Source organism: Pan paniscus, chromosome 12 (genome assembly GCF_029289425.2).
Source record: "Pan paniscus chromosome 12, NHGRI_mPanPan1-v2.0_pri, whole genome shotgun sequence".
In the NCBI taxonomy this organism is placed as follows: domain Eukaryota; kingdom Metazoa; phylum Chordata; class Mammalia; order Primates; family Hominidae; genus Pan; species Pan paniscus.
The window spans coordinates 72386553-72410459 of record NC_073261.2 but is presented as its reverse complement, the minus strand read 5'-3'; the positions used below and the strand labels follow the sequence as shown (position 1 = coordinate 72410459).

Genomic DNA, 23907 nt, shown 5'->3' with positions numbered 1-23907 from the left:
GGACAGTTAAACATTGCTGCTCATCACCATGGGTTTTGCTTTCCCCATCCATGGCCACTCACTAGCAGAACATAGTAGTAAGAAGAATAATGCACCCAATTCTTGCTGCTGCTCAAACCTCAAAGAGCAGCAGATAAAAGAGGGCATTTAAATTTGTGTCACCATTATTGTGGATGAATTTCATGTTTTCCCACACTATGGAATATTTAATGTTTCCAGCATTGAGTTGGATGCTTCAGGGTAAACAAAAGAATCTATGATCTTTGTCTTGTCTTCTCAAGGGACTTAACAACCTATAAAAGGGGAAGTTCAATGGGTGCTAGAGAAGAGACCACGTCATGGAAGAGATGGAATTTTAACTAAAAGGTTAATTGACACATTTGATGAAAATTAAGATAATGTTTTTTGCAATCATTTTCCAAATTGGCAATTTGAGACTTGGTCTTCTTACCAAAAACACTTAGTCCTCATTCCCTAAAACCCTGAAGAAACAAACAAACCTTAACAGAAACCTCTGGAAAAAGACTTACTTTAACAAGTTGATCAAAAGGCGGGCAAATCCCTGCATCATGCTGATTTCCAGTTTTGGAATTGATACCAGCTCATACAATAACTTAATAAAAAGAACATGATCTTCTTTGCTAAATTTTCTCCCATAAAGTCGAATATATCTGCAAGAGAAAAATAGATATACCCTTTAAAAATAGGTATGATGACACACCCATGTTCAATGCAGCATTATCCATAGAAGCCAAGATGTAGATGCAACCTGAATGGCCACAGAAGGATGAATGGATAAGGAAAATGTGGCATATACAACACAATGGATTATTGTCTTTTTTTTAACATTTCATGGAAAACTTTTTATTGGTTTTCTGGATAGAAACAGGAATTTATTTGCCAGGAAGAATGATCCCATCATACTTCAGCTAGAACCAGTGATGAGGATGATTCAGTCTTAAAAAAGAAGGAAATCCAGTCATAAGCTACAGCATGTATGAATGTTAAGTGAAATACGCCAGTCACAAAAGACAAATACTGTGTAGGTATCCAAAGTAATCAAACTCTTAGAAACAGAAAGTAGAATACTTGCTGCCAGGGGTTGCAAGGACCAGGGAATGGAGAGCTGTTATTCAATGGGTATAGTTTCAGTCAAGTAAAATAAAAAAAGTTGTACAACAATGTATATATGGTTAACAATACTGTATTGTACAGTTAAAAATTAAGATAAACTTGATACTTATTTTTAATGACAATTTTTAAAAATAGGTGTGGTAACAATTTCAAATGTCTTTGATGGTTAACTATTTTATATCTATTCTCACTATTATGCAGTAAAAAATTGTTCTGTACTTCAATTGAGACATAACCAGGCCAGGCAAAGTAGTTCATGCCTGTAATCCCTGCACTTTGAGAGGCTAAAGCAGGAGGATCGCTTGAACCCAGGAGTTCAAGACCAGCCTGGGCAACATAGCAAAACCCAGTCTCTACAACAAATACAAAATATTAGCCAGGCATGATGGCGTGTGCCTGTGGTCCCAGTTACTCGGGTCGGGGGCTGAGGTGGGAGGATCACTGGAGCCCAGGAAGTCAAGGGGGCAATGAGCTGGGATGGCGCCACTATGCTCCATCTAGCCTAGGCGACAGAGTGAGATCTTGTCTTCCAAAATAAAAAAAAGGAGATTGCCAAATAAGTATCTTATGGTAACTGAGTTATCATCAACATCTAATGACCAATTAAAACACTGCTCTCTTATTGTAAACAAGTTACATAACTTGTACTATTTGTTTCTAACAGTTAACTTATAATTACAATACAATTAGGTTACTACCAAAAATAATTTAATATTTTATCCAAAATTACATTTTTAATTTCTAACTATAAACAATGTAATCAAAAGCATTAACTTTAAGCAAATTTAAGAAAAAGGTGTCCCAATGGCCAGGCACAGTGGCTCACGCCTATAAACCCAGCACTTTGGGAGGCCGACGTGGGCGGATCACCTGAGGTCAGGAGTTTGAGACCAGCCTGACCAACATGGAGAAACTCCATCTCTACTAAAAACACAAAATTAGCCAGGCGTGGTGGCACATGCCTGTAATCCCAGCTACTAGGGAGGCTGAGGCAGGAGAATTGCTTGAACCTGGGAGGCGGAGGTTGCGGTGAGCCAAGAGCGTGCCGTTGCACTCCAGCCTGGGCAACAAGAGAGAAACTCCGTCTCAAAAAAAAAAAAAAAGAAAAGAAAAAGGTGTCCCAAAACCCAAGAACAACAAATCAGAGTATATTTAAGAATTCAGAAGTAACTGATCCAAATAAATTACTGTATACTTAAAATCATAAAACCCTTGGAGGAGGGTCATTTTATTAAATATGTAAGTCAACGGGAAAAAGAGCATCAGTATTCCTCGTAAGATCTTTAACACTCCCCCAGTACCTGAGATCAAATAAAACTTACATTTAACTTCTTTTTTTCCCCCCCCAAGACACAGTCTTGCTCTGTCACCCAGGCTGGAGTGCACTGGCCCGATCTCAGCTCACTGCAACCTCTGCCTCCTGGATTCAAGCAATTCTCCTGCCTCAGCCTCCCCAGTAGCTGGGATTACAGGCGCCCAACACCACGCCCGGCTAATTTTTGTAATTTTAGTAGAGATGGGGTTTCACCATGTTGGCCAGGCTGGCCTCAAACTCCTGACCTTGTGATCCCCCCTGCCTTGGCCTCCCAAAGTGCTGGGATTATAGGCGTGAGCCACTGCGCCCAGCACTTACATTTAATTTCTAAAGTTAGGGCACATAACTGCTTTTTTATCTTCCAGAAATTCTTCAAAATTCTTGCTTCATTAACTCATTTTTATTTTCTCAAGCTGGTCTGAATTTATTCAGCTCTTTTCTGTCGTTTCAAGGTATAATCCCATGATCTCACATTAGTACTATGAGACCAGCAAATATAGAGGGAGGAGCAATGAGACGTGAGATCTTGTTTTGGTTCTGCCAGTACAGGTTGAATACCTTTAATCCGAAAATCCGAAACCCTCCAAAATCCAAAACTTTTTGAGCAACAACATGACACTCAAAGGAAATGCTCATGGAGTTTTCCAATTTCTAATTTTTGGATTTGAGATGCTCAATCGGTAAGAACATAATGCAGATATTACAAAACCTCAAAAAATCCAAAATCCTAAACATTTCTGGTCCCAGAATTTCAAATAAGGGATACTCAAAATAATTATTATGAAAGTTTCTTAAACACCCTAAAATGGTAACGCACGTAGATTAGTGAAGACAAAAGATCCTACACCCAAATATATTATTATTTTGGGCTGTTGAATAAGCATAATGATACAGCCTTCTGATGCCTCCCTCAATTTCACTCTCAATTTAGGAGCAAAAGCTAGAATCATTAAAATTTTATTTTAAATGAAAACAAACATCTCCCTAAAAACTGGAACACATTTTTAAGATAAAGACAAGACATCAAAGAAAAATTCCCTGCTTTCAGTGGCTGCTTCAGGCCTTGTCAATATTCCAGATACCAGCCAGGCGTGGTGGCTCATGCCTGTAATCCCAGCACTTTGGGAGGCCGAGGTGGGCAGATCACGTGAGATTAGGAGTTCGAGACCACCAGCCTGGCCAATATGGTGAAACTTTGTCTCTACTACACACCTGTAATCCCAGCACTTTGGGAGGCCGAGGCAGACGGATTACGAGGTCAAGAGATGGAGACCATCCTGGCCAACATGATGAAACCCCTGTCTCTACTAAAAATACAAAAATTAGCTGGGCATGGTGGTGCGTGCCTCTAATCCCAGCTACTCGGGAGGCTGAGGCAGGAGAATTGTTTGAACGTGGGAGGCGGAGGTTGCAGCTGAGCCGAGATGTTGCTAGAGTTCTCCAGCCTGGGCAACAGAGAGAGACTCAGTCTCAAACAAACAAACAGAAAGATTCCAGATGCCCCTGGAGTCATGCATTCATTCTCCCCTGTGGTTAGGATACTTCTGCAGAAAAACTAGAGAAACACTGTACTCTAAGCCAGCAGTCCCCAACCTTTTTGGTACCAGGGAGAATCTCATAAGGAGTACACAACCTAGATCCCTTGCATGGGCAGTTCACAATAGGATATGAGCTCCTATGAGAATCTAACATCATGGCTAATCTGACAGGAGGCGGACCTCAGGCAGTAATGCCCAATCGCCTGTCCACTGCTCACCTCCTGCTGTGCAGCCCGGTTCCTAACAGGCCACAGACCCATACCAGTCCCTGGGCTGGGGGTTGGGGGGCCCCTGCTCCAAGCCACTGAAGTAACTTAGCTACAGCCCATTGTTTTCATTGCAGTAGACAGACAACGGTATATTTAACATTAGTTAGGGACATAAAATTAACAAAGCTCAAATTTTAATACTATAAAAAGAGACCAACAGGGGGATTCCTGGAAAGCCTAGGGCTGCTGACAAATCTAAAGGTTCTGGAGGGACTCCTCAGAAAGCTTCTATTTCCCCCAGTTCCTCGCCAACCAGCAAGTGGTTCTTATCTCAGCATTTATCAAAATATGGTGCAAGAGATTTGTTTTAAAAGGGCACAAAAGTTCTAACTATAAAAAGAAAATTAATAAATTGGTCTTTATCATAAATAACTTCTAGTCACTATAAGACACCATTAAAAGTAAAAAGCCCAGAAATACAAATATTTGACAAAGAACTCATATCCAAATTACTAGTAAGAAAAAGACATAATCCAATTAAAAATGGGCAAAAAGGCTGGGCGTAGTATACCTGTAATCCCAGCACTTTGGGAGGCGAAGGCAGGAGGATCAATTGAGATCAGGAGTTCAAGACCAACCTGAGCAACATGGTGAAACCCCATGTCCATTAAAAAAAAAAAAAGAAGAAGAAGAACTATGCAGGGTAACTTTTAAAATGCATTATTCTTGGGATCCAAAAATCCTAGGAATATGAAATCTCAGTAAAGCTGTTTGTCTTTTTTTTTTTTTAAGGTGAATGAAAAATTCCTGGAGTGCTAGAGTGCAGACTACCAATCTTCATTTTTTAGACTACTCTGGTTTGACTTTCCTGTACACTTAAGTTCAAAAACCCTACTTTAGACTGTATCTACAGATGGTGCATTCCCTCTTTCCAGTTAATTTTCACATTAGGTTTTAGGACTAATGATTACTATTAGGTGTCCCAAAATAACTGAAAACCCTGGTAAATAGTCACGATTGAACGTGATTGATATAGAATATTTCTTTCAACCATCCAGAATATATGGATAACAAGTCATTTTGTTCCATCCTCCCACAGGGGAAGAAAAAAAAAGAGTAAAAGATAATACAATAGCATTTCCAGCCGCTTCCTCCTCACAGCCCTACAGTGTATTAATCAAATGATTTAATTTTTAATCATAAGAAAGACAGTGGGCTGGCCGGGCGCGGTGGCTCACGCCTGTAATCCCAGCACTTGGGGAGGCCGAGGCAGGCAGATTACGAGGTCAGGAGTTGGAGATCAGCCTGACCAACACGGTGAAACCCCATCTCTACTAAAAATACAAAAATTAGCCGGGTGTGGCGGCACGCGCCTGCAAACCCAGCTACTTGGGAGTCTGAGGCAGGAGAATCGCGTGAACCCGGGAGGCAGAGGTTGCAGTGAGCCAAGATCTCGCTGCTGCACTCCAGCCTGGGCAACAGAGGGAGACTCCATTTCAAAAAAAAAAAGGAAAGAAGGAAAGACAGTGGGCTAGGTGCCATGGCTCATGCCTGAAATCCCAGCATTTTGGAAGGCAGAAGCAGGAGAATCACTTGAATCCAGGAGTTCAAGACCAGCCTGGGCAACAGAGTGAGACCCTCATCTCTATTATACATATTTAAAAATGTAATAATAACAAATTAATAAAAATCCTTCATCTAGCAATACTATCTTGAGTAAATAATTCAGGCCAGGTGTAGTGAGTCACACTTGTAGTCCCAGCACTTTGGGAGGCCGAGGCAGGCAGATCACTTGAGGTCAGGAGTTCAAGATCAGCCTGGCCAACATGGCAAAACCTCCACCTCTTCTAAAAAATACAAAAATTAGCTGGGCGTAGTGGCAGGCGTCTGTAGTCCCAGCTACTCGGGAGGCTGAGGCAGAAGAATCAGTTGAACCCTGGATGTGGAGGTTGCAGTGACCCAAGATTGTGCCACTGCACTCCAGCCTCGGTAACAGAGAGACCTGCCTCAAAAAAAAAAATAACAATAATAATAATAATTCAGAATATCAAAGTCAAAATGCCAAAATGAGCCAGACACTGTGGCTCATGTCTATAATCCTAGCACTCTGGGAAGTTGAGGAGGAAAGATCACTTGAGGACAGGAATTCAAGACTAGCCTGGGTAACACAGGGAGACCCCGTCTCTATAAAAAAAATCGCCAGGTGTGATGGCACGTGCCTGTAGTCCCAGCTACTTGGGAGGCTGAAACACGAGGAGCATCTGAGTCTGGGAGGTTGAGGTTGCAGTGAGCCATGATCTTGCCACTGCATTTCAGCCTGGGTAACAGAGCAAGACCCTGACTCTCCAAAAATAAAAAATTTTTAAAAGGCCAAATACACATATGTAATTTCCAAAATTTCCTGAAAAAAATCTATAAGTCTAGTATGAGAATGGCTTGTTAAAGTGTGGCTTATTCCTTTAGTCTAAGCTTGTCCAACCGATGGCCCAGGATTGTTTTGAATGTGGCCCAACACAAATGCATAACTTTCTTAAAACATTTAGGTTTTCTGCAATTTTTTAAAGCTTATCAGCTATCATTAGCGTTAGTATATTTTATGTGTGGCCCAAGACAATTCTTCCAATGTGGCCCAGGGAGGCTAAAAGATTAGACACCCATGCTTTAGACTATAATGCAGTCACTTAAAATTGTGTTTTCAAATAACCTTTAGTAGAATATGGAATGGAATATAATATTTATAAAGCAAGGCTCAAAACAAATATATATAACTAAATAAAAATACATAATCATTCAAGGAAAAAGAAACAAAACAGGCCCAGCACAGTGGCTCATGTCTGCAATCCAAGCACTTTCGGAGGCCACGGCAGGCAGACTGCTCGAGTCCAGGAGTTTGAGACCAGCCTGGGCAACATTGCGAGACCTCGTGCCTACAACATATACAAAAATTAGCCGGGCGTGATAGCGCATGTCTGTAGTCCCAGTAACTCAGGAGGCTGAGGTGGGAAGATTGGTGGGGCCTGGGAAGCGAAGGTTGCAACGTGCCAAGATCGTGCCACTGCACTCCAACCTAGGCAACAGTGAGAACTTAGTCCCCAAAAAAACCAAAACAAAACAAAAAAAGAAAAAAGTAGATACCATAAAATATTATCTCTGGGAGCCAGGTACAGTGGCTCACGCCTATAATCCCAGCACTTTGAGAGACTGAGACAGGCAGATGGTTTAAGCCCAGGAGATCGCTTGAGCCCAGGAGCTTGAGACCAGCCTGGGCAACATAGCAAAACCACATCTCTACAAAAAATTTAAAAATTAAAAACAAAACAAAACAAAACAAAACCTACCTCTGGGTGGTAAAACTGAGAAACTTTTTTGTGTTTTTCAAAACACATTTTCAGTTTTTTCACTTTCTAAAAGTAAATAGGCTGGGCCTGGTGGCTCAGGACTATAATCCCAGCACTTTAGGAGGCCAAAGCAGGAGGATCACCTGAGGTCAGGAGTTTGAGACCAGCCTCGCCAACATGGTGAAACCCCGTCTCTACTAAAAATACAAAAAATTAGCAGGGCATGGTGGTTAGTGCCTATAATCCCAGCTACTCGGGGGGCTGAGGCAGGAGAATCGCTTGAACCCGGGAGGCGGAGGTTGTAGTGAGCCGAGATCACGCCACTGCACTCCAGCCTGGGTGACAAGAGCAAAACTGTCCCAAAAAATAAAAATAATAATAATTTTAAAAAGTAAACAGGAATTATTATTCTATATATTTTTCGAGACGGAGTCTCTCTCTGTTGCCCAAGCTGGAGTGCAGTGGCCCAATCTCAGCTCACTGCAACGTCCGCCTCCCAGGTTTAAGCGATTCTCCTGCCTCAGTCTCCCAAGTAGCTGGAATTACAGGAGCCCACCACCATGCCTGGCTAATAGGAATTATTTTTATAATTAGAATTAACAATGAAAAAATTAATATCAAAGTTCTAATGTAAAATACAATGTTTAAAATCAGATAATCAATATTTCTGCATTTCTGTGTATTATCTTAATTTAAATGTCCCTTATCAAAGGCTACTTAAATAAAGTCTTAAGAGTCAACTTGAATAGGTTTCTCACCAATCAAAAATGAAAAGGGTGTGAATCAAGGTAATTGCAACTGATATGTTTAAAACCATTGAGTTCATGAAAAATATCAAAACAAAACAAAACCTCACAGGCCACATCTTTCAGGAATGCCAGAGAACCAAGTCATTAACTTAAAAACTGGTAAATGAAGGGGAACAATTAAGCTTTACCCTGCCACTCCTACAGGCACTCAGGATAAACAACATTTCATGAGGAAAAGTTCTTTAGAGCAGTGGTCCCCCAAACTTTTTGGCACTTAATTTTAACACACAGAAAGGACCGGTTCTGTGGAAGACAATTTTTCCACAGATGGCGGGGGTAGTTTTGGGATGATTTGAGGGCATTATATTTATTGTGCACTTTATTTCTATTATTATTAAATTGTAATATATAATGAAACAATTACATAACTCATCATAATGTAGAATCAGTGGGAGTCCTGAGCTTATTTTCCTGCAACTTAGATGGTCCCATTGGGGGGTGATGGGAGACAGTGACAGATCATCAGGCACAGGATTCTCACAAAGAGCACACAACCTAGATCCCTCTCATGTGCAGTTCACAACAGGGATTGTGCTCCTAAGACAATCTAATGCCACCACTGATCTGAGAGGAGGCAGAGCTCAGGCAGTAATGTGAGCAATGGGGAGGGGCTATAAATTCGGCTCAGTACAGTTACTTACAGGCCACAGCAGATTAACAGTCCGTGGCCTGGGAGATGGAGACCCTTACTTTAGAGATTCCCACCAAATAAGCAGAGTAAAATGTTTAAGTATCACCATTTTGGAATCCCTAGCGATGTAAAATGGCTACTAATATCACCAAGTAGTAAGACATTATGCATCTCCTGATGACAGTATATAGTACCACTTATTGCACAGTCTTCAGAAAGCAAAACTTTATGTGCTGAATAACAGTAACAAAATATTGTGTGAGACAAATACGAACACTTTGAGCTTACAAAAACTATGTTCACTTTTCAATCTCCTGTGGAACACACATAAAAACCTGTTGGCCAGGAGCAGTGGCTCACTTGAGGTCAGGAGTTTGAGACCAGCCTGACCAACACAGAGAAACCCTGTCTCTACTAAAAATACAAAAATTAGCTGGGCGTGGTGGCACACGCCTGTAGTCCCAGCTACTCAGGAGGCTGGGCCAGGAGAATTGCTTGAACTAGGGAGGCAGAGGTTGCAGTGAGGCAAGATCGCGCCACTGCAATCCAGCCTGGGCGACAGAGAAAGACTCTGTCAAAAAAAAAAAAAAAAAAAATTAGCCGGGCATGGTGGCGTGCACCTGTAATCCCAGCTACTCGGGAGGCTGAGGTGGGAGAACTGCTTAAACCCAGGAGGTGGAGATTGCAGTGAGCTGAGATAGCGCCGCTACACTCCAGGCTGGGCCACAGAGTGAGACTCCATCTCAAAAAAAAACAAAAAACAAAAAAACAAAAACTTGTCATAAACTAAGCCACAAAAAAAACCTCACTTATTTTTAACACATAGACATCATTCTGTCCAATCTGATTATGATACAGTGTAAATCAGAAAATACTAATGGGATTATAACCAAGAGAAACCAAATCCATTAGAAAACACACACGAGTCTTAATTAAACAGTCAATATCAGACTTTAAGGCATTCCTCTCCCAAGAGGCGCTTCCTTTAAAGTCAGATTCAGGACAATAATGACTATTCTTACCATTATGATTCAGCATTATTCTGAATCTAGATCAAAAGAATAGGTAACAAAAATTAGGGTAATTATTTCAGGTAAGGTGGAACTAAAAGTATGGTGTCAATGCTATGATTATACCTAAAACATCTGAAACAACTTAAAAAAAAACACTTTTAGACTAAACTTTAAAATCTACTGAATACATATTTAAAAAAAAAAAAAAAAAGTCAGGAGCCTTCCTGTATAGCATCCAGATAAAAAGTAACAGTGTTGACGGAAGATTGTTCCATTACCAACAAAAAGATTAATTGAAAATTTCTCCAAGAGAAATATGCAGGAATTACATGTTAAAACTTTACTAAAATGTAAAATATTTAAAGAAATGGCGAGAAATAAGGACTTTTTAAAATGCCACTTAAGAGCTGGGCGTGGTGGCTCATACCTTATAATCCTAGCACTTTGGGAAGCCAGGGCAGGTGGACTGCTTCAGCCCAGGAGTTTGAAGCCAGCCTGGGCAACATGGCAAAACCCTATCTTGACTAAAAATACAAAAATTATTTTGTATTTTTTACTGATTATTGTATTTTTTATTTATTAATTATTTTGTATGTACAGGTGGTGTGCACCTGTAGTCCCAGCTATTTGGGAGGCTGAGGCAGGAGAATCGCTGGAACCCAGGAGGCAGAGGTTGCAGTGAGCTGAGACCATGCCACTGTACTACAGCCTAAGTGACAGAGCGAGACTCTGTCTCAAAAAAAAGAGGGGGGAAAAAAAGCTGCTTAATCCCTGACAGCTAGGGCTAAATGACAAATATTTTACAGCAAGGAAAACTACCATGACCCATGAGATCTCTGAACAACCCCCTGAATTAATTTCAGGCAGTAACTTCAACTCCTGCCCACCCAAAATAAACACTTCACCATAGCTATATCAGTTCCAGTCTTTTCCTTCTCTTTCCAGGGTTTCACCATATAGAAATAACAAAAAAGAGAGGTAAAAGTAGCAGAGAAAACTAAGGGATCAGGAACAAATTACTGTGATTTTATTCCAAGACTAAGTCCTTCATCATTACATATAATATTAAAAATGTAGATAAAGCTTCTCACTGCCAGAAACACTGAGTGAACAAATAAGAGGAAAGGTTTTTTCATAAACTCACCTCCCCTATTTTCAATTACCTGTATATTCAAAAAGCATTTCTAGAGCAAACAACACATACAAGACAATAATGACTCAAACAGTTCCTTTGGGCCAACAATTCGCAATCAAATAAGACAGTCAGATATGAGATTCCAAGTACCTGGAAGACGAAACATGTAAAAGTGAAATAAAATAAAGCATTAACAGATTTTTGTGGATTGATTTTTTTAGCCCAATTTTCATCATATATTAAGTGGTCATTGACTTTGAAAGTTTAGAAAGCTGTCATCACTTAAGTTATACCCTGAAGAGGCAACTTGAGGTCAAAATAATCTGACCATCTGCAGAATTAAGAGTCATAGGAAGCCAGGCATGGTGGCTCACACCCGTAATCTCAGCACTTTGGGAGGCTGAGGCAGGTGGATCACTTGAAGTCAGGAGATCCAGACCAGCCTGGCCAACATGGCGAAACCCATCTCTACTAAAAATACAAAAATCAGCCAGGCATGGTGGCGGGCGCCTGTAATCCTGGCTTCTTGGGAGGCTGAGGTGGGAGGATCACTTGAACCTGGGAGGCGGAGGTTGCAGTGAGCCAACATCAGGCCACTGTACTCCAGCCTGGGCAACAGAGCGAGACTCCATCTCAAAAAAAAAAAAAAGGCACAGGAGACAGCTCTAGCTAGAGGAGCAGATCAAGAATGCATATTTCTGTGGCAAGGAGAAATAACTAACAGAATAAAATGTTGTATGTTTCTATTCTAGTTTGCTTTGCAACTATCAACATAATCAACTCTGGATATAACATTTATTGATTTCAACCAGTAGCCAAGTAAGCAGGAACAGCATGGTTCTACAAGTTTGTTAAGAACTCAAACTGCTCTGTCAGTCCCTTGGGGAAGTCATTTAATCTCCAGAAAATCTGGCTTTCTTCACAAGGCTATGGTGACAGACTGATAAATGTACATGAAAGATGCTATAACTTAACGGTTCTTCAGTGGGGCTCTGGGTACCAGTTGCTTTTGAATATTTTTTATGTTCCACAGATGTATCACCTGGTTTGAAAATCACTGGACTGGCCAGGCGCGGTGGCTCATACCTGTAATCCCAGCACTCTGGGAGGCCAAGGCAGGCGGATCACGTGAGGTGAGGAGTTCGAGACCAGCCTGACCAACATGGAGAAACCCAGTCTCTACTAAAAGTACAAAACTAGCTGCGCATGGTGGCGCATGCCTGTAATCCTAGCTACCCAGGAGGCTGAGGCAGGAGAATCGCTTGAACCTGGGAGGCAGAGGTTGCAGTGAGGCAAGATGGTACAATTGCACTCCAGCCTGGGTGACAGAGCAAGACTCAGTCTCAAAGAAAGAGAGAGAAGAAATGTTAAGTGTAAACCAAATACAGAAGTAGTCAACCTCAAGGTTCCAAATGGGAATATTTATAGTATGTGCTGCTTTTAACATTCCAATAGAGGTCTCAATGAATGTAGGGGTTTTCTGTTGCTGTTGTTGTTTGCTTACCGTTTTTACTACCATGCTCTCAGTTTGGTGTTCATATAGAATGAGATTTTGATATAATTTTCTACAAAGGTTAGACAGAAACATAGATTAGGATTTTTGTATTTGAAAAGGAGGGAAGAGGCGCTAGGTGCAGTGGCTTATGCCTGTAATCCCAGCACTTTGGGAGGGCGAGGCAGGAAGATTTGAGCCCAGGAGTTTGCGACCAGCCGTGGCAACATAGTGAGACCCTGTCTCTACAAAAATAAAAATAAAATAATAAAAACCTAGCTGGGTGTGCTGGTACATGCCCGTGGTCCCAGCTACTCCAGAGGCTGAGATGGGAAGATCGCTTGAGCCTGGGAGGTTGAGTTTGCAGTGAGCTGTGACAGCGCCACTGCACTCCAACCTGGGCGACAGAGCAAGACTGTCTAAAAATAAGGGGGGGAAGGGGGATGTTTGAAATGCTCGTTCCCCATTGCTGTAAAGAAACAGCACTTCAACATAAATTTAATTTCCTCAGCAAGGCCATTTTTATACTTTCTGCAGAAAGGGTACACTCGCCAGCAGTTTTGCCAGGAGAGTACACCCAACAAAGAAGACAGGGTCATTTATAACCCGACGCGTCCACCCTACTGTTGTGTCCGGTTTCCACTTGCTAGAACGGGACCTCACATTCTGTATTTGTCCCAATTGGCTAGCAACTTAGAACTTTTTAAAAGAGGCAAAGGCAGAGAACAAAGGAAGGAGGAAGTAACTTGTGGAATGCTGAGAAAGATAAAAACACCTTCAAATAAGGAAGAGGAACAGGCTATGACCTAATGCTTGCTTGGACCAGTATAAGCATGCCACAGCAAATATTTAGGCTAAATTGTGGGAGCTAAGAACATAAAGTACACTGATTTGTTTACTATGGCTAGCAGATATTTAAGAATGTTTGCAAGGGTCTTTGAATAAATTTTGCTTGTAAGAGAAGTTACTATTTATTCCTAATTAGATGGGGAGGAAAGTCTTTGAAGAGGAACCTCTACTTTTTACAGGGGCGAAAGGGATTCTCTAAAAATAAGTCTCATTTAGCAGAAAAAAGTTAATTCCCAGGTTCCATAAGAAAAACAGTTCTTAGAAGTTATATACTTATATGCTTATTTACAAGCTTGCCAAAAAAAAAAAAACAGTAAAAATTTGCCTCCACTTCAATTAACAACAGGTATTTCAAATACAATTTTATTTTACAACACTGCAGAAAGAACACTTGGGAAAACCATTCTTAAGTGACATTCAGATCTCAGAACATCAAATGGTACATTTCTTTTTTCTAACTGCCTTTCTTAGTGCCTCAAAGTAAGGCATTAAAACACAGTGGTCAGAATGAGACTTTCTTTTCAAATAATACATTCAGAATTCCTATTTTCTTCAATTTTTTTGATGAAGTTACCACCTGGCCTAGTCTGTCCTAAATGAACAAAAATGTGCACTGAATAAAGCACACAGCTGGGCACGGTGGCTCACGCCTGTAATCCCAGCACTTTGGGAGGCTGAGGCAGGCGGATCATGAGGTCTGGAGATTGAGACCATCCTGGCCAATATGGTGAAACCCCATCTCTATTAAAAACAGAAAAATTCGCCAGGCATGGTGGCTGCACCTGTAGTCCCAGCTACGCAGGAGGCTGAAAAAGGAGAATCACTTGAACCCAGGAAGTGGAGGCTGCAGTGAGCCGAGATCGCGCCACTGCACTCCAGCCTGGGTAACAGAGCGAGACTCAGTGTCAAAAAAAAAAAAAAAAGCACACATACCATATGCAGTGGCTCACGCATGTAATCCCAACACTTTCCCAACACTTTCAGGAGGCCAAGGTGGAGGATCACTTGAGCCCAAGAGTTCAAGGCCAGCCTGAGCAACATAGTGAGACTCTGTCTCAAGAAAAACTTTAAAAATTAGCTTGGCATGGTGGTATATGTCTGTAGTCCAAGCTAACCAGGAGCCTGAGATGGGAGGATCGCTCAAGGCCAGGAGCTCAAGGTTAAAACAGGGAGGTATGATTGCACTCCCTATGATTCCAGCCTGGGTAACAGACCAAGACTATCTCTTCAAAAAAAAAAACACACAAAAAAGAAAGAGCGCACTGAAACTTCCAGAGGGCAGAAAACTTGCGCTGATACATCCCAAACGCCAAAACCAGTGCCCAGCCCACGCAATGCACTCAAAAAATTGTGTTCAAAGAAGACTGATGTCTGCCTCTACTACACTGTATTAACCCATGACTGTACACTAACCTATAAACCTCTTGTGTCTTCATTTTTTAAATGAAGGTAACTTAAGAGAATACTTGTTACCCCAGGATTGAGTCTAAGTCTTCAAAGGTAAAAGGCAGAAATGAAAGATGTCATAATGTGAAAATGTTCATTAATGAGCTATTTTCTTGATCTCTGTCCATGAGATTTGATTACAGTAAACCTTAGGGAAAAAAATGCAAATGAAATGGAAACTCAGAAGTAAAATCACAAATTTGGCAAAGAAGCAGAACCTTATGAGATTGATCAAAGTGATAATAGATGTTAATTTTTTTAGGTTTTATAATAGTATTGGTATTGCTTTTTTAAAAAAATTCCTTTTCCTTTGAAGATATATACTGGAAACATGAATAAATAATATATTTCAAAAACAATGGGGAAAGGGGATGATGAAAAGAACATAACTGGCCATGAGTTAATTAAGTGAAGATAGGTGATGAGGTTCATTATATTGTCTTTTGAATATTTGATATTTTTCATAATAAAAAATATGTAATGAAAAGAGTTTAAATATTAGAAAACTTCAAATCAGAAACTCATTGGCCAGTGATGTTCAGGAAGAAATAGCCAATTAACTAGTGAAAAGAAAACGACAAGCTGTTTTCAAGAAATTACTGAGAGATCTCTGGAAAACAGTAAGGGCCTCAAATATTTTTGAAAAAAAAGTATATCTGTGACAGCATCATGAAAAATCAAATGTATGCATGTGTAGAGACAGAGGGTATACAGGAACTCTATACTTTCCATTCAATTTTGCTGTGAACCTAAAATTGCTCTCAGAAATAAAATTTTTGAAAAAATCAAATATGAAATATGTCTTATTGTGCTATTACATTATACAACTTTATCAAAGAAATTCATGTTCTCCAAAATCAGTTCCTTTTTTTTCCCCTTATGGAAAATCAACTTTCTCACTACAAAGAAATTTTGGTTCCCATTTTGAATGATCACTTAACAACAAAGACAAACCTCTTCTATCACTCTCTCTAACTGGTTCTCACTGATGAGTTTGGTAATTTGTCAAGATTTCAAGATTCATTTACAAATAAAACCACTTGCATTTATTGTGTACTTCAATTTCAATACTCAAACATTAGATACTCTTAGGTGCCTCATACCAGACAATGCAGATTCAGCAGTTAGCATTTCCTTTCTTTCCCAACACGGGGATGATATGAATGTGGGTGCTCCTGTGGCCACTTATTACTTTCCACAAGAGAAGGTTTGTGTATTAGATAACTCATACCTTGACTACACTTAAGTTTCTGGTGGTTACATAATCTAATCAAATACATTATGTGGTTTCAACTGGGATAATCAATCCACGAAGGCTGCATAATATTTGTAATAATAAAACAACTGTACTTTCAATTCTAAAGGGTGCCACAGTTTTAATTAGCAATTAAAATGACTTCACATTATAATATAGTCACTTAATCATAAAACAATACAAAACATGTCACTGTAGCAAACAAGGGATCTAAATTTGCTTCATCTTACACCAAACCCACATACTTCACTAAAATCAAAATTCTGTTTAAACACACACACACACAGACACACACACACACACGAATCATGGATGGGATAAGTTGTAGGAAACAGTAATCCATTCGCTTATTCTCCATCCTTTTCCCGCCCTTTCCTCCAGACCAGTTTACCAGTTTAAAAGGAACAAAGAACTAGAAAGGCCAAGTGATTTTTTTTTTTTGGTAAGACAAGAGTCTCCCTCTGTCGCCTAGCCTGGAGTGCAGTGGCGTGATCTCGGCTCACTGTAGCCTCTGCCTCCCAGGTTCAAGCGATTCTTCTGCCTCAGTCTATAGGCGAGTGCCACCATAACAGCCTAAATTTTGTATTTTTAGTAGAGACAGGGTTTCACCACGTTGGCCAAGGAACTCCTGACCTCAAGTAATCTCAGCCTCCCAAAGTGCAGGGATTACAGGCGTGAGCCGCCACACCCAGCGCATCCAAGTGATTTTTCCAGCAGTATGTTGTGGAGCCCTGAGGAGGTTTCAAGAGTTCTATTATCAAGGAAGTATTTTTTTTTTTTAATGAGTGGGGTTTTAATTTGCCTGAGGAATCCAATTTCAAGTTTAAAATTTTGGTTGTGTGTTTTTTTGTTTTTTTTTTTTTGAGTCAGAATCTCGCTCTGTCGCCCAGGCTGGAGTGCAATGGTGCAATCGCAGCTCACTGCAGCCAGCCTCTGCCTTCCGGGTTCAAGCAATTCTCCTGCCTCAGCCCCCCGAGTAGCTGGGACTACAGGCACCCGTCATCATGCCCGGCTAACTTTTTTTTGTATTTTCAGCAGAGACGGGGTTTCACCATGTTGGTGAGGCTGGTCTCGAACTCCTGACCTTGTGATCCACCCGCTTCAGCCTCCCAAAGTACTGGGATTACAGGCGTGAGCCACCGCGCCCAGCCAAAATTTGGTTTTTTAACACTCCACTACTGGCACTACACGGTGACTCACGCCTGTAATCGCAGCACTTTGGGAGGCCGAGATCTCGCGTGGATCATTTGGGGCCAGGAGTTCGAGACAGCCTGGGCAACATGGCAAAACCCCCTCTCTAATAAAAATACAAATATTGGTCAAGTGTGGTGGTACTCACCTGTAATCCCAGCTACTTGGAGGCAGAGACATGAGGGTTGCTTGAACCTGGGAGGCGGAGGCTGCAGTGAGCCGACATTGTGCCACTGCACTCCAGCCTGGATGACAGAGCGAGACTCTGTCTCAAAAAATATAAAAATAAAAAATAAAACACTCCACTACTAAATTTAAAGTTTGAAAAACCACTAATAATCTAAAATCTTGCCAGGATAATAATGTTAGGCAGGCCACGGTGGCTCACGCCCATAATCCGAACACTCTGGGAGGCCGGAGTGGCCAGATCATTTGAGATCAAGAGTTTGAGACTGGCCTGGCCAACATGGTGAAACCCTGTCTCTACTAAAAATACAAAAAAATTAGCCAGGCGTCGTGGCACATGCCTATAATCCCAGCTACTCTGTCTCCAAAAAAAAAAAAAAGATAATAATGTGGGAGGCAAGGCCAGATACACCTCACGTACAGATAACCTGAGGTGTTCTAACGAGCACCCGCAGCCCCTCATGAAAGGTCCAGAAAGGCAAGAGGGCAAAATCAAGTTTTTTGGGGTTTTTTTCTTTGTTGTTGTTTTTAAGATGGAGTCTCGCTCTTTTGCCCAGGCTAGAGTGGCGCTTGGCTCACTGCAACCTCCACCTCCCAGATTCAAGCGATTCTCCTGCCTCAGCCTCCTGAGTAGCTGGGATTAAAGGCGTGCACCACCATGCCAGGCTAATTTTCTTAATTTTAGTAGAGATGGGGTTTCACCATGTTGGTCAGGCTGGTCTCGAACTCCTGACCTCATGATCCGTCTGCCTCGGCCTCCCAAAGTGCTGGGATTACAGGCATAACAAAATCAAGTTTTAAGAATACCTTTCTTCAACTCCCTTCATTCTCTACATGGGCCATACAAGTTATCTACCAATATTTCACTCACAGTGTCCATGAGCTGTCTGCCATTGTCCAAAGACCATTAATTTGTTCCTACTTTCTCTAATTTGTTTCAACTTCTCTGATTTGTTTCTTCCCTTATTAAAAATTTCCCTTGTGATGTGTTACATCACACAACCTCTCTTGACCAGACAGTTCTAGTACTTTAAATTGTCTGTACAGGAAAGCCTCTATCACATGGCCAAGTATTTAAAAATATAGAAATAACCTTTCTTCAGAGATGTTAAATAGACCTGCAAGTTTCTAAATGGACTAAACTACTAAAAATGAAGAAAAAAGTCAAAAAGAAGGCTGGGGCGGTGGCTCAGCCTGTAATCCCGCACTTTGGGAGGCCGAGGCACACAGATCACCTGGGTTCGAGACCAGCCTTGCCAAAATGGTGAAACCCTGTCTCTACTAAAAATACAAAAATTAGCCAGGCGTGGCAGCGCACAACTGTAATCCCAGCTACTCAGGAGGCTGAGGCAGGAGAATCGTTTGAACCGGGGAGGTGGAGGTGGAGGTGGAGGTTGCAGTGAGCCAAGATAGTGCCACTGCACTATCTTGTGTCTGGGCAACAGAGTGAGATTGTCTCAAAAAAAAAAAAAAAAAAAAGTCAAAAAGAGGGACCAAATGTAAAGCCTGAGAACCTTCCAAACCAGAACTTGGTCCCAAACACACCTCTGATGTCTAGATTAGGGGTGCACATTTCTGATCAGCAAGATAGTCCCAGTAACTCTCAACTGCATTTACACTTTGGTCTTTAGGAATGTACTTGATCTATGCAACTGTTTCCAGTATTTTACAAATTATTCAAACAGTTCTTGTAGAAAGATACACACAATGACTGATGTGAAGCTTCACAGGATTAAAAAAATAAAACTGCAGAATACCAGAGTAGAAATGCTTCTCAAGAATTTAGTCCAGGCCGGGTGCGGTGGCTCACACATGTAATCCCAGCACCTTGGGAGGCCGAGGTGGGCAGATTGCTTGAGGTCAGGAGTTCAAGACCAGCCTGACCAACATGGTGAAACCCTGTCTCTACTAAAAATACAAAAAAAGTAGCCAGGCATGGTGGCACTCGCCTATAATCCTACCTACTTGGGAGGCTGAGGCAGGAGAATTGCTTGAACCCGAAAGGCAGGGATTGCAGTGAGCCAAGATCCTGCCACTGCACTCCAGCCTGGGCAACAAAGCAAGACTCCACCTCAAAAAAAAAAAAAAAAAAAAGAATTATTTAGTCCAATTCCCTCATTTCACGCACAAGCATACTGAAACACATGATTAAGTAACTTTCCCACAGTCTCAGAGCTAGTGGGAGAAACTAGATTTTCTTTTCATTACCACTTTCTATTCTACAAAGTACTAAATATGATCACCACTCAGCTTTCGTCACACGTTTTGGCATTATTCAGATGTTCACTTATGCAACACAGAAGGCTTAAAAAACAACAAGCACAACTATAAACAGGTCACCTTAACATGACTTAGGAAAAAAACACACCCAAGATCACAACATGTCCCACCGCATGCAAAATGTCTCATAGTGCAATACCAAGAATCAGTTTCCAGCATCTAACCACTATTCCAATATAAAATTCTACCCGGTAGCATTTCTTGCTGGTTATTTAGCTATAAATGGTTATGGGTTCATGGGTATTAAGCCATCAGCTATCTGCAATCCAGCCCTAAACACCAAACATTAGCTCCATTGTTATTTTTAGCCCTTTCTAGGTACAAACTTTTATCTAATAAGCCGAAACAATAACAAAACTCGGAGTGCTAATTTACCAAACTTGTTAACAGTAAATACTTCAGAAAACAATGCTTAACTATGCCTTGGTAGATTCTAGGTTTATAAATCCAAAGCAGATATGCCTTCGCACCATGGCATATTTATATAATGCACACTAAAAAAAGCTGTTTGCGTCCCCAAAAATGGTAGGTATTCTCTGGCAAGTCTAATCCAAGTGATTAAAATGGGGAATTACTGTAACAAAGTGACTATTTTTACTGTGCCTGAGTAACACAAAAACCTAGGAGTCTCACTTGAAAAAGCATTTGGATTGTAACTATTTATAAAATATTCTTTTTTGACTAAACGTGGTTCTCCCTGTTGCATTCCTGCTTCTGCCGCCCCTCACCTCCATTCTCCTAAGGATCCTAACACGAAAAACTTCATTATACTCTAGTCAAGGGGAGAGCTGTTAACCTTGACATTTTATGATCACTCTCTGAAGAGGGCAAATTACATGTTTTAGTTTTGCTTCTTTTTAATTAAAAAGGTCCCACCCACCCCTCAAGTGGAAATGAGAAATTTGTCAGAGGCCCCTTAATAATTGGCAGATGAGAATCATCCAGTGAATATACACAAAACTATTACAAAACCCTGAGTCATCACTCAGTTCAATCAGCAGCTTTGGGTAAACACTGAATGAGTGAGTTATGTCTTGTGTGTTCACCCGTCCATACCCACATGCGTGAACATACCATGTTACTAGATTTTATGTACAGTTAACCAAACAAGATACAGCAAAATTCTTTCTTAAAAAGCTCTTCGGACACAGTAAAGATGCCCATCCAGCAAGTAAATGTAACCTTTTTCCCCCCACTGTATTTTCACTCCTTTTTTTTTTTTTTTTTTCTAATTTCAATGACACTATAGTTTGAAGCTAGTTTACAAACAGAACTCCTGAAACTGATTTAGGTAATCTCTTAATCTGAGTAACTCAAAAAATTAACACAAGCCTGATACTAATATCGCCCTAGACATCCTGACAGTGCTCTTCCCTACTTTCCTCAGTATCTTAAATGTCTCTCCAAAAGAAATGTCACAACAGGAGCAACACACAATCCTTAAGATCTTAAACAACACTGTCCACATAAGACGTTAAGCTCAAGAATGAGGTCTGACTTTAAACGACCCTTCTCGATCAACTCCGCCAGGTCTGAGAGGGCCCCCAAAAAGCAAAACCCGTAAGTTTCCCTATGGTCTTCTCTCCATTCAGAAAGTTACTAGACGCCAACGGAGATGCGAAGAGGCGGGGATCGTCGGGGAAGGAAGAACCGGAGGAAGCAGGGAGACAAGTCAAGGAACTCCCCCAAAGACAAATTCTCTTTGCCCCGCCTCTCCCATGCGCAAACGTCCACGGAGGACCCTTGAGAAAGGCTCACCTCTCTCCCTCGGGGCCGGGGCCCTTGGGCTCCCCAGGGCCCTCCAGGTGGGAAGACAACAACCCGAACACTTCGGGAGAAGCAGATGCGGAGGACGTATAGGGATGGTAAAGACCCGGGAAGTCCCGTAGGAAAGTGGCAGGGAGGACGGCTTGAGTGCTTCACAGGCTCTGTCACGACCCTGGGATCACCGCTCGGGGACAGCTCCAGCGAGGACAGAGCTAAGGGTCCAGCCCTCTGGACAAAGAGCAACCATCCCCGACACCTCTCACTGAGCCTTTCCCCCCGGCCCGGCCCGCAGGCCCGGGCACACTTACGTGGAGAGTTTCCTGGTCCAGAAGAGGCCCCCGGGCCACAGCTCTTGGAGCTGCACGGCCCGGCCCAGGTTGCATTTGATCTGGGCCAGCTGCAAGTCGGACTCGGCGTCTAGCCGCTCCGCGTAGGGCAGCAGCTTGTTGTAGACGATCTCCTTCTGCGGGACGAAGCCCCGCGGGCCCGGCTCGGGACGCCCGCCCGGCTCCGGGGGCTCTCCGACTCCCGCCCGCTCGGCCGGCTCCATGAGCCCAGGGACACCCCCCCCACCCCCTCCCACCCTAACCCTCCCCGGCCCCCACCCCTCTCCGGGCTCCGCCTCCTCCGCGTCTTCGTCGCCCTGCGGCCGCTGGCGGCCCGTCGCCCTCGGACCGATCGCTAGGCCCCCTTCCCTGGCCGGCGTGCTGCTGGGCCCCACGCGGTTCCCAGTTCGTTGGCGGCGGCAGCGGCCGCTCTGCCCGCCCCGCACCGGCTCTGCTGGTGACGCTGCAGCCGCCGGGCCCAGAGGTTCCGGACCGGCCTCAAGTCACTTCCGGGGCGGGGCGGGGCGGAGCGACGGCGTCGGGGGAGGCGGTGGTGGCGGCAGCTGGAGCCCGACGGGCTGCCCCTTTTTCGCCGTGGGCCCGGCTCGGAGCCCCCACCCCGGGCCTCACCGGCCCAGCGCGAGGCTGCCTCACCGGAAACACGAGGCCGAATTCGAAGCTATTGTCCTGCTTCGCCGGGGGTCGCGCACTCCAGGCGGCAGCCCACTGGAGTCCCAGTCGCCACGACAGGCGGCAGCCAGGTTGGCCTGGTCCCCCTAGCTGAGCAGCCCCGGCTTCTGGGTTAGAGGGGTTTATGGAAAAGCCTACGTACCCACTTGCTCCTTATAGATTTATTTACTCCATCCCGCTTGTTCCTTATAGATTTAATTTTTCTGTCCCCTTTAAGTCCCCATCTTTCTGGTATTCTGGCCGCCATCATTCCAAAGAAGAAAATAGTTACTCGCTTAACAAATGCTATTTGAACAGCTGTTTTGTGTGTAAGGCGCTCAGTTTAGGCTATTGAGATAGAAACTTTAACCTGGTTTCCGCCCTCCCAAGGACTTAGTCTAGCAGAGATAAAGACGTGAATTACAAGATAATGCTCTTAATTGCTAGATAAGTACAGGAATCCTTAGGAACTCTACAAAGAAGTTGAAACTAGGGGGTTTGAGAGGGTGTCATTTTCCTAGAAGTGATACTCAATTTAAGCTATGAAGGTTGAGTGCAAAGTTGGTTAGAAAAAGGAGGGAGGAGGACACGTATTTCAGCTGAGAGAACAGCTCTGAGGCTGCAAGCATGTATTCTAAAAATTCAAAGTTCAAAATAGCGTAAGAGAGGGTACGGAGAAATGAGACTGAGAAGGAAATCCTAAGGAATTCAGAGCTTTATCCTAGAGACAAACTTCCAAAAGATTTTAAGCATAGCAGTGGGATGATATAATTTACATTTTTTAAGAATCACTCTGGCGGCCGGGCGCAGTGGCTCACGCCTGTAATCCCAGCACTTTGGGAGGCCGAGGCGGGCGGATCACGAGGTCAGGAGTTCGAGACCAGTCTGGCCAACATGGTGAAACCCCGTCTCTACTAAAAATACAAAAAAGTTAGCCGGGCGTGGTGGCGGACGCCTGTAATCCCAACTACTCGGGAGGCTGAGGCAGGAGAATCGCTTGAAACCGGAAGGCGGAGGTTGCAGTGAGCCAAGATCGCGCCAGGGCACTCCAGCCTGGGCAACAAGAGCGAAACTCCGTCTCAAAAAATAAAAAGGCCAGGCGCGTGGTGGCTCACGCCTGTAATCCCAGCACTTTGGGAGGCCGAGGCGGGTGGATCACGGGGTCAGGAGATGGAGACTATCCTGGCTAACATGGTGAAACCCCGTCTCTACTAAAAATACAAAAAAAATTAGCGGGGCATGGTGGCGGGCGCCTGTAGTCCCAGCTACTCGGGAGGCTGAGGCAGGAGAATGGCGTGAATCCGGGAGATGGAGCTTGCAGTGA

General features: G+C 42.8%; 1 protein-coding gene across 6 annotated transcripts in view; it reads right to left on the bottom strand.

Moving 5' to 3' along the window:
• Window positions 1-22148, bottom strand: part of PSME4 (proteasome activator subunit 4) — a 106116-nt gene extending 83968 nt beyond the window's left edge. For all 6 annotated transcript variants that reach the window (XR_004669823.3, XM_008976287.5, XM_003822707.6 and 3 more), the window contains exons 1-2: window positions 21897-22148; window positions 531-671 (exon numbers count right to left, since the gene is read on the bottom strand). Coding sequence is in view for 5 of the 6 variants with exons in the window: in XM_008976287.5 (XP_008974535.1) it covers window positions 531-671; window positions 21897-22138 (383 nt within the window). In the remaining variant the exon portion in view is untranslated. The remainder of the gene's footprint in view (window positions 1-530; window positions 672-21896) is intronic.
• Between the last annotated feature and the right edge of the window lie 1759 nt (window positions 22149-23907).